This window comes from Leptonychotes weddellii, chromosome 16 (genome assembly GCF_054177405.1).
Source record: "Leptonychotes weddellii isolate Sample4059 chromosome 16, ASM5417740v2, whole genome shotgun sequence".
Classification (NCBI taxonomy): domain Eukaryota; kingdom Metazoa; phylum Chordata; class Mammalia; order Carnivora; family Phocidae; genus Leptonychotes; species Leptonychotes weddellii.
The window spans coordinates 39497786-39520320 of NC_138384.1; the positions used below are offsets into that span (position 1 = coordinate 39497786).

The window sequence follows — 22535 nt, forward strand, 5'->3', positions numbered from 1 at the left end:
AAAAAAGCTTCAAATTCAACCTGGCACCTCCACCTACTGCCAGGTGGTGGCTGTCGGTGTAAAAGGCACCCTATCAATGGTTGTAAGGCCCTTTCGGCTCCCCAACCAGATATCACCCCAACCCGGATCTGGGCAAGCCTGTGCAGGGGAGAGGAAAAGGCAAGGATGATGGCTTCAGGTAAGCAGTAGATGCTGCCATCAGCTTGGTGTTGGACCAGATCAGCTCGTGTCTGGACCTCCTGGAAGAGAACCTCTACCTCCATGTCTGTCTCCAGGAGCTGCCTGAGTCCAACTGGCAGACATGCCTTGAGTTCCAGCCCAGCTCGGGGAGGCCCCTAGGCTCTGCTAGCCCCCAGCCAGGCCCCAACCCTTCCTCTCTGGGCTAGGCTTTGGCCCTGGGCACTCAGCACCTGACTTAGATACCTTTTCAGGGTCAAACCTACAGGTCCTCTGGTAGGTCTGCCTGCCTGGGCCACCCTTCTGGTACTCCCCTTGGCATGCCTGGGCCAGCCCCCATCACATGGCGTCCCCTCCTGAATGTAACGTTAGTTAGTCATTTACTTAACACTTCGTTGGACACGCTAGACCTTTTCCTATAGTATAAAAGTTAACATTTGCATACATTACTGAACAGGTTGTCTTTATTTCAGAGGACACAACAGACTCAGCATCCCACGTTCAGGGGCTCCACCCAAGCAAGCACACCATGGTCTTCGGGGCCACATCGCTGATTCTACAGGGCAGGCCCTCACACACACGCCTGAGGCCTCCGAAGAGAAGAGCTCCGCAGTCCCCTTCTCAGAACTCCCTGGTCCGGGACCAGCCGGACTCGCCTTCGCTCGGCAAGGACAGCCGCTGCATGCGCCCTTCGCCTCAGGTTCCGGCCTCCAGCAGGTCGGTGATTTGCGCTTGCGCACGCCCAGGCCGCGCGGCCACTCCCAGAAGTCTCCGGGGCTCGGGAGCGGAGCTGGCCGCTTTACTTCGGGACTTTTACGACGCTGCGCTCCGGGTCCCACGGTGCGCGTGGTGACTGGGACCTCGGGCTCTTTTTGTGTGTCTCCTGTTGGGCGCCGCGCGTGAGTGGCCCCAGTGTGAGGAAGACGTCCTTGTGGGTCGCCGCGGAAAAGGCTGTGCGGACGTAGCGTGGAGCCCGCGTGGACGGCGAGTGGCGGTGAGAGTGGGAGCCGGGGGCGCGGGTGCCGGTCCCCTCAGGCCTGTGGGTGCTCGAGCCGCAGAGGAGGGTGCTTGTGTCCCTGTGAGAAAGACGGGAAGCGTGTGTTTGTGGGAGGCGGAGCTGGGGTGCAGAGGTAAGACTAGGAGGGGTGCGTGGTTGCCCTCGTATGATGGAGACGTAAGGTGCGTGTGCTTCGTCTGAGCTTTGGTTGTGGTGGCTCTGTGGTGAGTGGCTCTGGGACCGGTGGCTCTGGGTTCGCTGCCGCTTTCTCCACCTTCCTGTCAGCCACGTATGATTACCACCTGGCGGGAAACCATATACTGAGCCCTCCATGGAGGATTTTGGTAAGAAGGTATAGACCAGCTGTTAGGATGGGAGTTTTAGATCATGAATTACCCCTGAGACAGGCTTCTAGGAACGTGTGGATAGGGAGACTCCAAGAATGGTATTCCTTCCCGGGACTGTCCTTCTTGGGAGTTTTCTGGGATTCATTTACATACTTGAGAATGTCAGCATTCTCTTAGCCCCAAAGGAAGGAACCACATGTGAACAGTCTTTCTTCATTATGGTTAATATGTATGAGGTCACAGCGGATGTAGCCATGGAGGGTAGAACATAAATGCTCAGCACTGTAGTGACTCTGATTATTCCCCTTCAGGTTTCTGTAGTTAAGAAGAAATGAAAATATGAGGTTGTGACGTGTGTTTACAATTTAAGGGACTGAGCCAGAATTCAAGTGTTCAAGACCAGAATTTCTTAACAAGGGTCCTTTGTATTTATGGGTGTAGATAATTGCTGCATATATTTGGAAACTTTCATTTTCCAAGGGTGTATGTAATTCAAAAAATTTACACCTGGTTTTATCTAGCATCAAAAATTGTTATGCGTTGGTACAGTTTTGCACAAAATTAGTGATCAAGATAATGGGAATGGTTGACAAAGCCCATGACATCAATGAGAGATTATTATGCAGATGATACAATTTCTGTTTATAAAAATTAGTCATTATAAGGAAAGAGACTGTTATCTAATGAAACCATTAATATTTGTGGAGATAGTATTCAAGAAAATTTTAGGGGTGCCTGGGTGGCTCAGTTGGTTAAGTGGCAGCCCAGGTCATGATCTCAGGGTCCTGGGATTGAGCCCCATGTCAGGCTCCCTGCTCAGCAGAGGGTCAGCTTCTTCCTCTCCCTCTGCCCCACCCCCTGCTGTTATGCGTGCATGCTCTCTCTCTCTCAAATAAATAAATAAAATCTAGAAAAAAGAAAAATTTATATATGAAGTTCATTTTTAAAAATAAAATTTTGTAAAACCCTTTTGGGAGGATTGTATCCAAAATGATATTTTAATTGGTTATTCAGAGAAGAATGGAAGGTATGTAGTCATATTTATTGGACAGCTTCTGTGTACTCAAAAAACTTTTCTGCCTATTTTACATACATATTCTCATTAACCTGCAAAGGCCATTTCCCTTCTGTTAATGGAAAAATCTTTATAGTAAAATGTATCTGATTATTTCTGTGTAGTACAACTAAAGGCTATTAAAGAACAGGTAAGTGGTAGTTGTTTCAATCACTGATTTCTCATGGTAGGCCTAGTATGTACAGATTTTTTAAATTTTTATTTTTTTTAAGATTTTATTTATTTGTCAGAGAGAGCACAAGCAGGGGGAGGGGCAGGCAGAGGGAGAAGCAGGCTTCCCACTGAGCAAGGAGCCCGGTGCAGGACTCAATCCCAGGACCCTGGAATCATGACCTGAGCCAAAGGCAGACGCTTAGCCTACTGAGCCATCCAGGCATCCCAGTACAGATTTTTTTAAATGATGAAAATATAGCCTCTGCCATAACAGTGACTTAAAACATTTTAAATACTTTTGAATATCTTTTTGTTGTATTTATTATAATGGAATTAATGCAGACTTATTGCAAAAGAAATTAATGTCCTAAGAAATTTAAGAACAATATCTCACTGCCTAAAAATAATCACTTTTAATATTTGGTGTATGTGTTTCCAATTTATGTGTGAACATTTCTGTGTGGCTTTGTTTTGGCAAAACATAATTGGTGAAATAAAAGAGTCAGAGTTCTACTCTTAGTTTGAAAAAGAAATCTAACCCATTCATGGGTTTTCTTGTACCTCTGTTTGTTAGGGAGGAGGAAATGCCAGGGATCTCCTTCTTTGAAGAACATTCAATTTTCACCTTTTAGATATTAGGAATGTTGCTTAAAATCTTATTGTGGCACCATATTACTAAATAATACATCCTTTCATAATTAATAATTTAGGCAGTGGCATGTGCCTGTAGTTCCTGCTACTTGGGAGGCTGAGGCAGGAGGATCACTTGAGCCCAGGAGTTCTGTGCTGTAGTGCACTGTGCCCATCGGGTGTCTACAGTAAGCTTGGCATTGATACAGGAGACTACTGTGTTGCCTGTGAACTGGTCCAGGTCAGAATCAGAGCAAGTCAAAACTCCTGTGGTGATTATAATTAATAATTTACAGATTTAAGGTTACTTTCTGAGAAAATAGCACTAAATTCTAATTCTAGGTGTCTGGAAAGTACAAATAATATTCCCAAAGATAGTTTTTATAACAGAAAATAAAGAGTGTAATATAAATCCCCCTATTATGCAGAATAAGATTTACTCATTTGTTAAGATTGCATTTTATCACATCCTGATTATAGGTGTAGATATAGATAATATATATATATATTTAATATATACCCTTTATCAGTCCTCAGCAGCCCTAGAGAGCAAGAAGAACTCCATTCAGCATCATAAATACGCTTGTGTGTGTTTATATAGCTGCTGGGGAGTGAGGAAAGGGACATACTGTCTTTTCCTGTCTGGTAATCTCTCTGTCTCTCTCTCTCTCATTACTAATGATTTTATCAAGAAGAATTATATTTTTTCAAAGATAGGAACTGAAATTTTTAAAAGTAAAGAGAAAGCCCAAGTAGCACAAATTTTCTATGAGAAAAACATAATGCAGCAGAATTAATTTCCATGTATAATAATGGATTAAGGGTTATGTAATGACTTTCACTTTCAGTAGTGATAAATAATTTATATCAGCCATCTTATACTTTTTAGTGTTTATATAGATTGTCTTGTTTATTCTTCAAAACAGTCACATGTGGTAGGTAATACTCTTAACCTTTCTTTGCTGAGTTTGTAATAAACAGAGGCACTGAGGTAATATTAACCCTCACAGCTTAAAACTCATTTTCAATTCCTATAAGTCTGACAATAGAGCCTGTGTTCTTTTTTTTTTTTTTAAGATTTTATTTATTTTTATTTGAGAGAGAGGGAGTACATGAGAGGGGGGAGGGTCAGAGGGAGAAGCAGACTCCCTGCCGAGCAGGGAGCCCGATGCGGGACTCGATCCAGGGACTCCAGGATCATGACCTGAGCCGAAGGCAGTCGCTTAACCAACTGAGCCACCCAGGCGCCCGAGCCTGTGTTCTTAATGTCAACAGAATATCACCTCCTACATTATGCATACCATTTAAAACCTGTCTTCTTCACTGAGTTAATATTGTTTTCCATCATTTCATATGGATTATTAATGAAGCCACAATACCATATTGCAGACCATAATATGTTTAACCTGTTGGCTTCTGTGAGAAGGTTATGTTTTTAATTTTTGGTTATCAAAAATTATTGTCCAGTGAACATCCTTGTGCACATGCCTTACAGATTTCTAGTTATTTCCTTTAAAAATTTCCCAGAAGTGGAATTTTGTGGTTAAAAAATATCAGACTTTTTTAAGTGCCTACAATATGCTAAACCTAGAAATTTTTGGCTTTGGAGTATTACAATCCTGGATAGCCATAGTTGGCTTCCTGGAAAATGCTTATTATCTAAAATGAGGTAAAATCTGAATAGAAATAATTGTAAGGCAGTGTGTGGTGAAGACCACTGGAGAGATTTAGGTGACCTATTTTGTGAATACAGGAAAGACACACCAGTATATCTACAGCAACAGTCAGGATATAAACAAAATATACCAATTTTATGGAATATCTATGGTAATAAGTGTATTTTGTGCTGTGACTTTTATACTCACAGTTTTCTTTCTAATTTTGTTAGATGTAAAACTAATAGGATATCAATTCAGTTGCTGTCTGGGGGACATGATGGCTTAGCTGACAGGTTTAGAAACCAAATAAACCCTTCTGTCAAGAAGACTTCAAATAAAGTTATATGAGAGCATCATCAGTTCATACAAGACATTATACAGAGACTGCTTCCTATTTCTTCTAGACAGAACTCCATCATACCTGAGAAGAAATGATAGCATGAGTTCAGATAGTGGGATCCAAAGGAAACAGAAGATAAGCTGTTCAGTAAAATAGACTAACTTTAGATAACAAAGGACTTTCTTGAATTCTCCTTTTTGGATATCTTCCTGTTAATAAATAAAGAAAAAACACACATATATTTCAAGTTAATCTATGGTCATTGTTATAGTAATTATGAAGTACGCTTTAAAAAAAAAATCAAGAAGGGGTGCCTTGGTGGCTCAGTCAGTTAAGCATCTGACTCTTGATTTCAGCTCAGGTCATAATCTTAGGGTCCTGAGATGAAGCCCCGAGTCGGGCTCTGTGCTCAGCAGGGAGTCTGCTTGATTTTCTCCCTCTCCCCTTTCCCACTGTGTGCTTGCTTTTTCTTTCTCTCTCAAATAAATAAATCTTAATAAATTCATACATACATACATACATACATAACAAAAGAAAAATCAAGATCAAAATTAAAAAGAAAAGCACTGTTGTTGGATGGTCCCATAACCTTCCAGGCTTTTTTATCTATTGATTTCAATTGTCCGTTTCTCTGCCAGTTTTTCTCTACACTGATTGATATATTCTTAGGGTGTTTTTTTTTATTATATTGGTCAATCTAATTATTCTTGACAGTATATCTGGAATATTTCTCATATCCTTAAATATTTTTCCCAACTTCACATTTGATATCTACTTTGTATTGTGGTACAATGATGGATTGTGATATATTTAGTAAGATTTGCTAGACTTAACATACTGAACACTGATGTTCCATCTCCAGTGTCTTAACCAACTTCACTCAGTTCCAAAGCCACAAAAGAGTTTCTCACTAAAATCACGTAGGCTCTTTTCAGTCTCAGAAGATGAGAAGGGAGAGGATCAAAATAGGACTGCACTGCCCATTCTTGGGTCTGCATCTGTCTCACCAAAGTGATGCAGTGGCCAGAGAACTTCTGCTGACATTTGTAGGTCTGATTTTAGTGCAGATATGCTTCTGTTCTATGACTTTGTTCATCAGAGACCCCTGGGATTTGGGGAAGGAAATGGCCTTATCTAGAATCCTAATCTCCCCCAAATTATGTGTGATGGATAATAGGTTTGGAACCTGGAGTGGAAGATCCTAACATTAATTTATGTCCTGTTGGGAACACTAAAGCAAAATTGGTCTCAAGGTCTTTCTTTTCTCCCAGCTCTGGCTTTCTGGATCTGTGCTTTTCTGTTAGAGGAGTCGTGAGGACTGATCCGCTCTTGCAGGTCTAAAACCATGGCCCATGTAAGTTGGTGTTTCTCTCCTTCTTGAAATATGTGTGGTTTTTTTAGATCATGTGAGTATTTTCATTAATTTTTTTGAAGTTTACTACCAGCAGAAGTCCTGTCCAATAACCTTCTTCCCATCTTTTGTTCCAGTGAAATGTGATACTAGATGACCCAGCATCCTCTCTGTGACCTGTTGTAAACTAACTAGTGTTTATGTTATTACTGTGAAATTATTCAACCTGTCTTAAGTGTGCATTCTTTTATCAAGGGCAGTGATGGAGTAGTGGAGGAGATATGTCCTTTAAAGATTTATGTTACGTGAGGTTGTTCTATAGTGTGGACAGATGGATACAATGGTTGTATTCGACCATCCATGAGAAGACTTTGAAATTTTCCAGACTTGAGATTTACAGGTAGATAGGATAGAAATTTGGTATTGAATGACTTAAGTCTCAGTGTAGAGTAAAATCTCATAATTTGTGTGAATTAGTATATAATTGTGATTTGCAAACTGAGTCATAGACTTTGGGAGGAAATCTCTGAGATAAATATGAAGACTGTTCTGTTGTTGGATGAGACATACTGAATTTAGGTGATATCTGTATAATTCATCATCCTTCTTCAGTATTCTTTAACTCAATGTATTAGTTATTTATTGTTGTATAACAGATTACCCCAACACTTAGCAGCTCAAAGCAGTAAACATTTATCTCACAGTTTCAGTGGTTTGGTAATCTGGGCATGGCTTAGCTTGCTCTCCTGTCTGGATCTCTTACAAGGCTATCAAGGTCTTGGTGAAGCCTGAAGTCGTCTTAAGGTCAACATTGGGTGTATCTGCTTCCAAGCTCACTCACCTGGGCTTTGACAGGATCCAGTTGCTCATGGGCTGTTGACTGGAGGCCATTCTTGGTTAAGCAGGTGAGACATCAAAAGAGGGCAGGCAATGTGGAAATCATAGTCTTTCGTAATCTGTCAGAAGTAACATTTCATCACTTTAGTCATATTCTATTTATTAAAAGCAAGTCAGTCAGTTCAGCTCATACACATGTGAAGGAGAGTACGCAAAGGCATAAATACCAGAAGATGATCATTGGTAACCTAAGTAGAAGCTACCTACCATACTCAGCATAAGCTAGGTGTTCAATGACAGATGGTAGATGGCAACAAGAAAATTATATGTTATCATAAGTAGTAGGTGAACACAGAATCACAGAATTGGGGAAGACCTTATAAATATGATACATCCTACCTGTATAAATGATTAAATCCAACATATCCATAAATTATGTCATGTGCCAGAAAGTACATGGGTTTGTCAAAACGAGAAAAAATATTTATGGTAAGATTCCACATAATGAAGTATTTAATGCTTGAGGGAATTCTTAATTCTATATAAACCTTATTTTCTAAAATTGAGACTTCCTACTACATTTTGAAAAATATTTGATTAAATTTTCTCTTCTCTAAAAAGCAAAAATTTTCTTCAGCAACCCATGTTTACTGAGAGTTTATGTTACAGATAACAGCCAAACATGGTTGAATTCACTATTTAATAGTCAGTGGTTATTATTTTATCTAGTCTCAAGTGATTCAAATATTTAGGAGTATTTTGTCTATTCTGGCAGGCTTCCTCAAAAATATGTATATATTCTGCTTCAGTCCCCTCCTGTGTTACAGATTTTTAGCCTACATACTTGCTATATTGCTTTCTTCATGCAATGCAGTCTTTATCTCCTCTCCTTCCATCTTCAACAAAATATTTCTCTAATTTCTCTAGTAATACATGGGTTTGCCATTTCAGAGATCTATGACATTCAGGGATGTGGCCATAGACTTCTCTCAGCAGGAGTGGGAATATCTTGACTCTCTTTAGAAGAACTTGTACCGGGATGTGATGATGGAGAACTATGATAACTTGGTTTCATTGGGTATGTTTATCAGCGTCTAATGATTTAGGATAATTTAGAGTCTGTTCTTTAAGATATGTATTTTTTTTCCACTGTGATTTTTAGGGCTGCTTTTAGGGAACTAGTTATATTTTTTTGTTATTTTTTCCCAAAGAAATGGTTTGAGCTTTGTCAGTTTGGAAATTGCCCCTCCATTAAATATTGTTGGGGAAGAAGGATTTTTCTTTACCCTTCAGGATTCTTCTAGCTGGTCTAAGAATTAAACTGACATGAGAGAGTAACAGGAGGAAAAAAAGTTTATGTGTACACAGAGTCCTCAAATGAAGAAATCAGGCAGTTTTTATACTTTTTAGACAAGGAGACAACAAATCTATGAAGAATTGACAGGACAAAGAAAACTTACGTTCAGAATTTCAATTAGTAATCCTTTTTTTTTTTTTTTTTAAAGATTTTATTTATTATTTGACAGAGAGAGACATAGTGAGAGAGGGAACACAAGCAGGGGGAGTAGGAGAGGGAGAAGCAGGCTTCCCCACAGTGCGGGGAGCCCGATGTGGGGCTCGATCCCAGGACTCTGGGATCACGACCTGAGCCGAAGGCAGACGCTTAATGACTGAGCCACCCAGGCACCCCAATTAGTAAGTAATCTTAACCGGAATTTGGGCTGTGGTAGTAAATTAGTAAAAAGTAACAAGGGTAGTTAACACAGCCTTCTCAGCTTTAAGTTCTCTATATTTGTTATAAGGATGTCTCTTTATCTCCTGATACAGGGAGGGTACCTTCCATTAGGAGATTTATTTCCTGCTTTCTGAAGACAAAGTGGGGATCATAGTGTTCTTCTTGCATTTAACTTTTTATTTTTTTAAGTAGGTTCCACGCCCAGTGTGGGACTTGAACTCATGGCCATGAGATTGAGTTTCATGCTCTACCAACTGAGCTAGCCAGTCGCCCCTGCATTGAACTTTTAATTTAAAATAATCAATAAAGGGGGGGTGGCTCAGTCAGTTAAGTGTCTGTCTTCGGCTCAGATCATGATCTCAGTGTCATGAGATCGAGCTCCATGTCAGGCTCCGTGCTCAACGGGGAGTCTGCTTGAGTTTCTCTCCCTCTCCTTCTGCCCCTCCCCAACTTGCACGTGCTCACTCTCTCTCTCAAATAAATCTTAAAAAAAAAAAATATATGCCGGAGCGCCTGGGTGGCTCAGTCATTAAGCGTCTGCCTTTGGTTCAGGTCATGATCTCAGGGTCCTGGGATCGAGCCCTGCATCAGGCTCCCTGCTCAGCAGGAAGCCTGCTCTCCCTCTCCCACTCCCCCAGCTTGTGTTCCCTCTCTCGCTGTCTCTCTCTCTGTCAAAAAAATAAAATAAAATCTTTAAAAAAAAAAAAAAAGCCAAAGTAGCACATTTTGGGATGGTCTGTCCTTGGCCCCTACAACATCTTTATCTTCCCTGTCCTTCAGTGATATTCATACCCCCTCTGGTCTTAAGTTGCCTCCCTTCCTTTATGAATAAGGTCTTGTTTAGAATTCTCTAGTGCTTATTATATAACCATTGTTAAAGGATTCACGTTTCCTATTTCTTTATGCTCAGAATGTCTATAGATACTCAATTTTATTATCTACTTGAAGGTTAATCAGCTTGACACAGGGTCCTGAATTGCTCTTATTGCCCTAAAAGAGCCTCTGTAGTTTAAATAGCAGTGGATTAGATAAATGGAACTCATTGAAAACTGAGACATACACATTTCATTTTATAAGAAATTCTGTTTTGTGATTGGAAGTTGTAATCTATGAACATTACATTAAAATGGAATGAATATCTTATAGCTAGCTCTTCTTGTGTACTCTTCGTAAAACAACAATATCAGTAAAAATGTTACTGTTCTTAGTATGTAATAGACAATGCTCTGAGCACTTTACATATATATATATATATCAACTTGTTTGATCCTCCTAACAGCCCTGTTCACATTTTTCAAGTGAGAATACTGAAGCGCTGGGTTTAAGTGACTTTCCCAAGGTCAGACATAGCTGGAAGGTCAAAGACAAGAATTGAACCAAGGCTCCACATTTTGTATTTTAAACGATGGTATTATGCATACTCTCAAGAAAAAGAGGATTTATGAGTGTATTTTAAAAAACAAAAAAACCCTTATTATATTTGATTTCTTGTTCTTTAGTTCCTTTACCCTCTCTTCTCAAAAATCTTATTCAATCATTTTGACCTTTAGTTTATTATTATAATTTTAACCAAGCAACATTTTGTTCTACATCATGTGGCATTTTTTTTTTCTTTGTAAGCAGGACATTCCATTTCTAAGCCAGATGTGATTACATTATTGGAGCAAGGAAAAGATCCCTGGATGGTTGTGAGGGAAGACACAAGAAGATGGTGTACAGGTAAGTATGAGCAAGTCAAGCTATGGGAATATATCTGTGTAGGTAAAAGCTAAGTGGTCACGGAGGAGACACACACTTGAAATGTTGGTTGGAAAACTCCATTAACATTAGAGAAAATACCTGTGATCTAGAGGGGAAATATATGCTGTGCATGAGCTACCCAGTGAATTTCATCTTCACCTCATTAACTATTCCCTTTTGTTACTCTTTTCATATTTCCCTCCCAGTTCGGTAATGGGCACTTTCGTTCTTCCTCATGCACCATTTTATCTGTATTTTGGACTCAGCTGCTCTCCAGATCCTCTCGTGCACTTAGATTTGTATATGTGGTTTCACTGTCTAAAAATAAATACATTTCTATATCTGGCTAATAAAATGGAGTTTATAGTATATTAGGGAAAACATAAAATAAACATATAAACAAATAAGTAGGTAAATAACCTCACATGATGAAATATAGTATAAAGGAAACTAAGGACAGGACAAATTTCGGTAAGGTAAGATGGTCAGGAACATTTTCCTGAGGAGGTAGGATGTGCAGGGTAAGGTCCCAGGCTATTTGAGTGTAAGAGGAAGAACATTCCAAGAAGAGCAAACAACAAATGCAAAGGCCTGAAGGGGAACATGAGTGTTGTGTGTTCAGGAGCAGCAGGTAGATCAGAGCAGAGTTACTGAAGAGTGACTAACAAAGCAAAGTCAGTATGTTATGGGGGATCAAATATAAGGTGTCATGATTCATTAAGAGTTGTAATTGTTGGGGCGCCTGGGTGGCTCAATTGGTTAAGCGACTGCCTTCGGCTCAGGTCATGATCCCGGAGTCCCTGGATCGAGTCCCGCATCGGGCTCTCTGCTCAGCAGGGAGTCTGCTTCTCCCTCTGACCCTCCCCCCTCTCATGTGCTCTCTCTCATTCTCTGTCTCTCAAATAAATAAATAAAATCTTAAAAAAAAAAAAAAGAGTTGTAATTGTTTTCCAAGATTATTTGTAGAGCTATGATTTGGTTAAATTTTTTATATCCTTTATTTTCAAAAATTAAACTTTTTTATTAATTATGAGACTTATACAGAAATCTAGATAAAATAACTATTAAGTGATTAGTTATTCACTTCCTCTCATATACTTTTTATATATTTCTTAATTTTTATTTAAAAAAATTTTATCCTAATATTAATCTATTGGGAGTTTTTTTCTTTATAGGTTAGTATTCTGAAATCATTTTTCTTTATCTCTATTCCTGAACTCTGTCACTTCATTTGTCAGTTTTTCTAACTCTGATTTATGTTGTTTTTTCATTTCACATAGCATTTTCTTAAAATCAGAACACTTAATATTGTTAAGATGGCAGTACTACCCCAAATCCCATCAGCTTATTTGTAGAAATTCACATTCTGATCATAAAATTCATATGGGTATGCAAGGGATTCGGAATAGTAAAAAAAAATATTGAAAAAGAAAAAAGTGGGATTCATATTTTCCAATTTCAAAACTTACTACATACCAAAACTTAAGGGATGCTTTGAAAACACTACTAAGAAGGAAGTTTATAGCTGTAAATGCGTATATTAGAAAGAAAATTCTCAAATCAACAACCTAACTTCATTACCTCAAGGAACTAGGTAAAAAAAAAGAATGAACTAACCTCAGAGATAGTAGAAGAAAGAAAATAATAAAGAATAGAGCAGAGATAAACACAGTAGAGAATAGAAAAACAATAGGAAAAAAATCAATGAAACCAAGAGTTGCCTTTAGAAAGATCAACCAAAGTGAGAAAACGTTAGCTAGATTGACTAAGAAAAGGGAGAAAAGACTCAGCTAAAATCAGAAATGAAAGAGACTGTAAACAATTGTATGCCAACAAACTGGGAAATCCAATGAGATCCTGACTTAATAGAAAATCTAAACAGACACACTAGTACAGAGATTGAATCAGTAATCAAAAATGAATAGACACATGCAGAGATGCTCAACATCACTCATCATCAGGGAAATACAGAACTATACCTGTCAGTTGGCTAAAATTAACACAGGAAATAGCAGGTGTTGACGAGGATGTGGAGAAAGGAGAACCCTCTTACACTGTTGGTGGGAATGCAAACTGGTGAAGCCACTGTGGAAAACAGTATGGAGGTTCCTCAAAAAGTTAAAAATAGCACTACCCTGCAATCCAGCAATTGCACTACTAGGTATTTACCCAGGGGATACAATCATACTAATTCGAAGGTATACATGCAACGTGATGTTTATAGCAGCATTATCAGCAGTAGCCAAATTATGGAAAGAGCTCAAATGTCCATCGACTGATGAATGAATAAAGAAGATGTGGGGTGGCACAAACAATGAATCATGGAACACTACATCTAAAACTAATGATGTAATGTATGGGGATTAACATAACAATAAAAAATTAAAAAAAAAAGATGTGGGGTGTGTGTGTGTGTCTACAATGGAATATTACTCAGCCATCAAAACGAAATCTTGCCATTTGCAACGACATAGATGGAGCTAGAGAGTATTACGCTAAGTGAAATAAGTCAGAGAAAGACATACCGTATGATTTCACTCATATGTGAAATTTAAGAAACAAAACAAACGAACATAGAGGAGAAAGGAAAGGAAAACCAAAAAATAGACTCTTAACTATGGAGAACAAACTGATGGTTACTGGAGGGGAGTAGTTGGGGGGGATGGGTTAAATAGGTGATGGGTATTAAGAAGGGCACTTGTGATGAGCACTGGGTGTTGTATATAAGTGTTGAATCACTAAAATCTACACCTGAAACTAATATTACACTGTATGTTAAATAAGTGGAATTTAAATAAAAACTTGGAAAGAAAAAAAAACCTAACAAAAAACCCTGCTAAACAAAGAATTAACACCAATTCCCCTCACACTTTTCCAAAACAATGAAGAGGAAGGAACACTCCCAGACTTACTCTGAGGCCAGCATTACCCTGATACCAAAGCCCGGCAAATCCAGTGCAAGAAGAAAACCACAGGTCAGTGTTCCTGATGCATATTGAGGCAAAAGTTCTCAACAAAAATACTAGCAAACAATTCAGCAGCACATGAAAAGGGTTATATTTATTTCTGGAATGCAAAGATGATGCAATGTATAAAAAGCCATGCAATACACATTAACAGAATGAAGGGGAGAAAAGCCACACGATTATCTCAATGTAGAAAAACCATTTAACAAAATGTAATACTTCTTACGATAAAACACTCAAGAAACCAGGAATAGAAGGAAACTGCCTCACCATAATGAAGGCCAACTATGTTATTCCACAGCTAACCTCATACTCAGTGGTAAAAGACTGAAAGCACTGGTTTTGCTGCATTCATAAGTTTGGTATGTTCTGTTTTCATTTTTATTTATCAAGATATTTTCTAATTTCCCTGTAATTTCTTTGTTGTCCCATTGGTTATTTAAATGTATGTTATTTAATTCCCACATGTTTGTGTATTTTCTAGTTTTCCTTCTTCTGATTTCTAATTTTGTTCCTTTGTGATTGGAAAAGACACTCTCATTTCAGTCTTTTAAATCTTATTGATAGTTGACTTGGGTCTATGTGGTCTATCTTGGAGAATGTTCCATGTGTACTTGAGAAGAACATGTATTCTGTTGTTGTATGTTGAGTACACATGTATGTCTCTTAGGTCCAGTTTGTTTAGACTGTTTAAGTCCTTTGTTTCCTTATTGATCTTCTGTCTGGTTTTTCTTTCCATTATTGAAAGTAGAGTATTGCAATTATATTTTAGCAAGTAATCAAAGCAGTAAAACTTAGACTGTACATTCTGTCCTGCTGTTTGTGGGCAGTAGTTTAATTCTCAGTTTAGTTCTCTAACGTTTTGCTTACAATGCTTTGTGTCCTCCTCATGCACATATGATTCAGGTTTAGGCTAAGCTTTGAACTGGTTTGTATCTGAAACTAGGGAATCTCTTTTTCAGAATGTTCCCCCTCGAGAGTTCCTCCCTTTCTTTCCAATTTGGTAGTGTTCCTTGCCATGATTCTTGCAGCAAGAAATATGTCCAGGCTTTTACAGCCCATTTTTTGCCCCAATTTAACTGGGCCCCTCCCTTGTGGCAAGATTGTGAGTGATAGAGAAAATAGCAAGTAACTCACCCTAGTGTAGTTTACTTTTTTTTTTTTTTTAAAGATTTTATTTATTGGGGCGCCTGGGTGGCTCAGTTGGTTAAGCGACTGCCTTCGGCTCAGGTCATGATCCCAGACTCCCAGGATCGAGTCCCGCATCGGGCTCCCTGCTCGGCGGGGAGCCTGCTTCTCCCTCTGCCCCTCCCCCCTCTCATGTGCTCTCTCTCTCTCTCTCATTCCCTGTCAAATAATAAATAAAATCTTAAAAAAAAATTTTTATTTATTTATTTGACAGAGAGAGAGCACAAGCAGGCAGAGGGAGAGGGAGAGGGAGAAGCAGGCTTCCCGCGGAGCTGGGAGCCCGACGTGGGGCTTGATCCCAGGACCCCAGGACCATGACCTGAGTCGAAAGCAGCCGCTTAACCGACTGAGCCACCCAGGCGCCCCTAGTGTAGTTTACTTTTTAAAAGTTTTCACTCCTCTCCACAGTCCTCTGCTCTGCTCTTTTTTTAACTTAATTTTTTTTAAGTAGGCTCCACACCCAACGTGGGGCTTGAACTCACAACCCTGAGATTAAGAGTCGCTTGCTCTATCTACTGAGCCAGCCAGTCACCCTTCCAGAGATACCTTCTTTGGTTTAGTCTGATTACTGACCTCAAGTGTTTGGGTTTTTTTATTTTGCCAAGCATTTTTAGTTGATATCAGTCAGAGAGGGAGACGACTATAAGGGATTTACACCATTATGATAGAACTAGAACTTCTTCAATTAAAGAGTTATTTAATGGTGAAATTATTTTTCATTTATTTTCTCGTATCATTGTGGACTCATTTTTTTATTATATTGTTTATATTTATTACAGTCATTTTTATACTACTGTTTTCACAGTGTTGGTCAGTCACACTTCTGTAAGTCTGACATTTTCATTTCTTTCATTCTTTTTGGCATAAGATTTCTAAGCTTACCTTTTTTGCCCTGTTCCAAACTGTTTAACCATGCTGGATCTATATAAATGACATTGATATTTAGAAATGATAATTTAGGAGTTAAAGAATACTCATTATAACTATCTTTTTTTACAACATTTTCTATTTTATTGCACTTGGTCTGTTTAAGCTTTCTCTTCTTAGTGATTTTTTTGAGGAATTTTGATGAATTTTTCTAGAAGTATTAGTGATGTATTCAAAGTATTCATAATATCAATAAAATTCATTTTAGTTTTGCATTTCCCCCTTAATCATTTCTTTTTTTTTAAGATTTTATTTATTTGACAGAGAGAGACAGCGAGAGAGGGAACACAAGCAGGGAGAGTGGGAGAGGGAGAAGCAGGCTTCCCGCTGAGCAGGGAACCCGATGTGGGGCTCGATCCCAGCACCCTGAGATCATGACCTGAGCCAAAGGCAGGCACTTAACGACTGAGCCACCCAGGCGCCCCTCCCCTTAATCATTTCTTTCTTATTTTTTTATTTTTACCACTTTTTGTTGGTTTGGCTAATGTTGACTTCTTGATTTTTAAAGCACCAGCTCTTTAGTTTACTTGTTAAGACTACACTTTTCAACTCATTACATTGTGCTCTTAATTTGTTTTGTTTTTTTTTCTTTACTGTTTTTTTTTTAAGTTTTGGAATTGGCTCCTTTGAACTCATTTATTTCTTCCCTTTTAATGGCAATAATTACTAAAGTCTTTGAATTCTCTGAATGCTCAAACTGAATGCCCCAAATTCAGGTATGTACTTATTTTCTCTGTTGTACCCTTTCAGTTTTTTATTTCCATACTTGCCCAGTATTTATTCTGGAGAGGATATTTCCATTTCCTATCAAATGTATTTTGGTTTTCTGATATTGTTACTAATTCCTATTGTTACTTGTTTTTGGAGAGAAAGTGTTTGTATTATCTCAGAGTTTAGCACATACCATACTCTACTCACAAGGTAGTATTTCTTGCCCCCAAGTGTCTTCCCACTTGTTCAGCACATATAAATTTAATCAAGATATTCCTTCATATTGGTTGTTATTCTGCAGGCTACGTCTGTTCATTCTTTTTCACATATTTCCTGAAACTCTTTTTCCAGATTCCTTTACTGTATAGTTCAATTTCACTTTTCCTCAAAGTACCCAAATGCTCAGAATTCCCTGTGATTTTCATTAGGGTGTATACCTAGTCCCTGTCTGAAAATTCATTGACAGACTTATAGGAGTTAATAGAATGGTCAATCTTGGTTAAAAGGGAAAGTGAGAGAGGACCTGAGAAAAGATATGAAGGAATAAAACAGATGGAACATTTGTAGAATGTGTACTTAATAAGAAAAAGCTCAGTGAAGATAAACAAACAAGAACTCTCATTATTTTATTTAAAATGAGATCAAAGAAATGCACACATGGCTATGCATTGGAGGGAATGACCACAATATTTATATTTTAAGGGGAAATTTTAATTGCAGATTAAAAGATTTAATTGCAGATTAAAAGATCCAGTATAAAAAATAGTTTTTAATATATCTATATTTTATATGGAAACTGATACTGGAGAGAATACATTAAATTATAGTAACATGTAATGAGTTATGCAGACACTATCAGTAACTATGGCAAACTGTACAGCTGATTTTAGAGTTCTCTAAAATATTCATCTCTAATGGGTCATGTTTTTTATTTTTTTTAATGTTTTTTAATTTTTAAAGAAATGTACTATAAAACAGTCACTTATTTTGTCCAGGAAAACAAAATGTTTTTCTCCTTTCTTTTAGATTTGGAGTCAAGATATGAAATAATCAGCTGTGACAAAGTACACATTTATAAAAAACATTCGTCTTTTACTCTACATCAGAAAATTCACACTAGAGAGAAACCCTATGAATGTGACAAATGTGGGAAGGCCTTTAGTCGACATACAGACCTTACAGTACATCAGAGAATTCATACTGGTGAGAAACCCTATGAATGTGAGCAATGTGGAAAATCCTTTAATCGTGCATCCAACCTTCTGCAACATCAGAGAATTCATACTGGTGAAAAACCTTATAAATGTGAGGAATGTGGAACGACATTTAGTCGTAGGATAGACCTTAGAGTTCATCAGAGAATTCATACTGGTGAGAAACCCTATGAATGTGAAGAATGTGGGAAGGCCTTTAGTCGTGCCTCACATCTTACTCAACATGGGAGAGTTCATACTGGTGAGAAATCCTATGTATGTAATGAATGTGGGAAGGCCTTTAGTCAGGGTGGAAGACTTAGAATACATCATAGAATTCATACTGGTGAGAAACCCTATGAATGTAAGGAATGTGGGAAGGCTTTTAGTCAAGCCTCTCACCTTGTGCAACATGACAGAATTCATACAGGTGAAAAACCCTATGAATGCCATGAGTGTGGGATGACCTTTAGCCGTGGTATAGATCTTAGAGTACATCATAGAATTCATACTGGGGAGAAACCCTACAAATGTAAGGAATGTGGGAAGGCCTTTAGTCGTGCCTCAAATCTTGTTCAACACAGAGAATTCATACTGGGGAGAAGCCCTATGAATGTAAGGAATGTGGGATGACATTTAGTCGTGGTTATCAGCTCATTCCACATCAGAGATTGCATATTGGCATAAAACCCTACGAATGTAATGAATGTGGGAAGGCCTTTAGTCATGCTTCATCACTTATTCAACATGAGAGAATTCATACTGGTGAGAAACCCTATAAATGTAAAGAATGTGGGAAGGCCTTTATCCATGGTGGAAGCCTAAGAATGCATCACAGAATTCATACTGGTGAGAAACCCTATGAATGTAAAGAATGTGGGAAGGCCTTTAGTCGCACCTCAAACCTTGTTAGGCATGAGAGAATTCATACAGGTGAGAAACCATATGAATGTAAGGAATGTTGGAAGGCCTTTAGTCATATTGAAAGCCTTAGAGTGCATCATAGAATTCATACTGGTGAGAAACCCCATGAATGTAAAGAGTGTGGGAAGGCTTTTAGTAGCGACCATCAACTAATTGTACATCATAGATTTCATACTGGTGAGAAGCCCTATGAATGTAAGGAATGTGGGAAGGCTTTTAGTGTGTATGGACGACTTACTCGACACCAGAGTATTCACAGTGGTGAGAAGCCTTTTGAATGTAACACATGTGGGAAGTCTTTTAGGCTTAGTTCAAGTCTTAAAGTACATCAGAGAATTCATACTGGAGAGAAGGCTTATGAATATAAGGACTGTGGAAAGGCATATATATGCAGTAGAGAATGCATAGTACATCAACTTTATAACACTGAGAAACAGTGTGAATGAAAGGGATGTGGGAATGATTTTAGATATGATTCAGTTCTTATAAGGCATTAAATAATTTATACTAGTGAGAACTCAAAATGTAAATAATGTTTGGAATTTTTTCATTATGATTCAAATGTTCATATTAAGAAATTTATAATGTATTTTTATATAATATAGAGAAGCCTTTATTAGCATTTCTCTATTTATGGATTGTCAGAATATTAATAATGGAGAAAAATTTAGAGAATGTGGAAATGCCCTTGTTTTTTATGCTTTATTTATAAAAGCTCTCCAGCCCTAGTTATTGTTAAATTTGAGGAAATTCATACCACAGAAAACCCCTGTTGACCTAACGAGTATGCAAGAACCATAGTGATTGCCATTTGATTCTTTACAGCCTGTATGACATCGGGCAAGATATTATATCCCTATGGGAGTCATTTGTAAATGGTGATAATAGTACTTGCATTATAGTGCTGTTTTTGGAATGTAGAAAACTTGGAAAGCCACCTTAAACATAGTCTCTGTTCAGTAAGTATTAGATACTATTTTTTAGATACTATTTTTAATATTATTATTTGTATTATTAGTGAACTATTAAGAGATCAAGTCAATATGAGTGTAATGAACTTAGAAAAGCTTTATTACTTATGTAATTATTTATGCCTTTTTGAATTTTAAGTAATTTTTTTTCTGGGCAAAATCTAGTAGAATATGAAAGTCATGAGGATTTAAAACATGAGTTTTTTGGAGGACTGACACATTCGTTTACATACTGTGGATGCTTTCATACTTCTCTGGCAGAGCTTAATAGTTGCAATGGCTGCTGTATGGCTCACAAAGCCTAAAATATTTACTGTCTGGTTCTTTTTCTTTTTTAATGTTCAGTTAACCACTGTATAGTACATAATTAGTTTTTGATGTAGTGTTCAGTGATTCATTACTTAAGTATAACACCCAGTGCTCATAAGAGCACATGCCCTCCTCAATACCCATCACACTATTACCCCCTCCCCCCACTCTCCTCCCCTCTGAATCCCTCAGATTGTTTCCCGGGGTCCATGGTCTCTCATGGTTCATCTCCTTCTCTGATTCTCCCCCTTTGGCTTTCCCTCCCTTCCCCTATGGTCCTCCGTGCTATTGCTTATGTTCCACATATGAGTGAAACCATATGATAATTGTCTTTCTCTGCTTGACTTACTTAACTTAGCATAATCCCCTCTGGTTCTTTACAAAAAAATTTGCCAGTTCCTGTTTTAGAGTAATATCCCCACCATTTTTTCAGTACTTTGGATTTTTGTAGAGTACAAGAAAGTTGTCTTACTGAATGGCCCCACCTTCTGGGTTTTTTAAATTATTTCCTTGTGGGTCATTTATCCTTTCTTCTATCTGTAATAGTTTAAATTCAAAGTTAAAATAAGAGGTTTCAGGGCGCCTGGGTGGCTCAGTTGGTTGGGCGACTGCCTTCGGCTCAGGTCATGATCCTGGAGTCCCGGGATCGAGTCCCGCATCGGGCTCCCTGCTCGGCGGGGAGTCTGCTTCTCCCTCTGACCCTCCCCACTCTCATGTGCTCTCTCTCTCTCTCTCATTCTCTCTCTCAAATAAATAAATAAATAAATAAATAAATAAATAAATAAATAAATAAAATAAGAGGTTTCATTGAGTCAGTGTTGTGAACATTAAAAAGCATACAATGTTGAGTTTTCCCACTACTAATGATGCTGGATGTTAACACTGGTTATAGTGGTGACTGCTAGATCTCTCCATTGTAGAGATCCATTTTATAGTTATTAATTTGTATGGTAATATTTTATCACCTCCTTTTACAAATTGATCATCTCATGTACAAGTTCTGAATTAAATAGAAAATTGAATCAGGTCCTATTCAAAAAGGAATGATAATGAAATGCTTATACACCAGAACTTTGGTATGTTTTCAGTGTTATACTCATTGGAAATTTAATACTCTTCAATACATGGAGAAAACTAAAAATAAAGACTAGAACTTTCTGTTCTCAGCTTTATCTCCAGATTGTATCAATTGTCTGCTACTTAGTAGGCATTGATAAAATAATGAATAAGAATTCTACAAAGCTAGAAATTAAAAATGACATAAATTCTAAGCCAATATAAAAAAGCAATTAATAAATCTAAAATTACTAGAGCTTATTGATTATTAATCAAATTCTAACAGCTTTGGGTTTTTTCTGGGAAAAGCAATGAATACATCTAGAAGTAGAGTTTAGTGATTTAGAAATGAAACTGAAGTCTTGAAACAATGTTTTTTAACTTTAAATTTTTTCTGTTAGAAGTATCTTTTTTTTTTTGAAATGTGGATATTTCTTTTTTTTTTTTTTAAGATACTATTTATTTATTTGACAGAGAGAGAGCACAAGCAGGGGGAGTAGCAGGCAGAAGAAGCAGGCTCCCCACTGAGCAGGGAGCCTGATACGGGGCTCGATCCCAGAGCCCTGGGACCATGACCCGAGCTGAAGGCAGACACTTAACTGACTGAGCCACCCAGGCATCCCTGTTAGAAGTATATTAACATCAAATAGGCTTTGGTAAATCTGCTCAAGGTAAAAATAAGAATGATTATATTATAGTATCATTAGTAAGAAAGGGGATATAATCTTAAATATGGAAGAAGAATTTTAAATTATAAGAAAATACTTCAATTTATTCCAGCATATTTAGAAATCTAGAGAGAATGTATTATATTCCTAGGAAAAATGTAATTTCTCAAAATCAACCTAAGTTGATATCAGACACTTTTTAATTAATTTAAAGATTTTATTTATTTGACAGCGGACAGCGAGAGAGGGAACACAAGCAGGGGGAGTAGGAGAGGGAGAAGCAGGGGGAGTAGGAGAGGGAGAAGCAGGCCTCCTGCTGAGCAGGGAGCCTGATGCGGGGCTCAATCCCAGGACTCTGGGATCATGACCTGAGCCAAAGGCAGACACTTAACGACTGAGCCACCCAGGCACCCCTAATTTAAATTTTTGAAAATGAAAAGAAAATAACCTTTTTCTTTTAAAAACAGCACTATGGGGGCACCTGGGTGGCTCAGTCAGTTAAGCATCTGCCTTCAGCTCAGGTCATAATCCCAGGATCGAGCCCCATGTCTGGCTCTCTGCTCAGCAGGGAGCCTGCTTCTC

At 38.1% G+C, this 22535-nt stretch overlaps 1 protein-coding gene across 1 annotated transcript; it reads left to right on the forward strand.

The window, feature by feature from the left end:
- The first annotated feature begins 5947 nt into the window (after nucleotides 1-5947).
- LOC102749242 (uncharacterized) lies at nucleotides 5948-20235 on the forward strand. The gene is given in 5 exon segments (XM_081807508.1): nucleotides 5948-6731; nucleotides 8517-8643; nucleotides 10924-11019; nucleotides 17859-18605; nucleotides 18608-20235. Coding segments are annotated over 5 exon segments (1767 nt in total). The 5' UTR covers nucleotides 5948-6722; the 3' UTR covers nucleotides 19396-20235.
- The last annotated feature ends 2300 nt before the right edge of the window (nucleotides 20236-22535 follow it).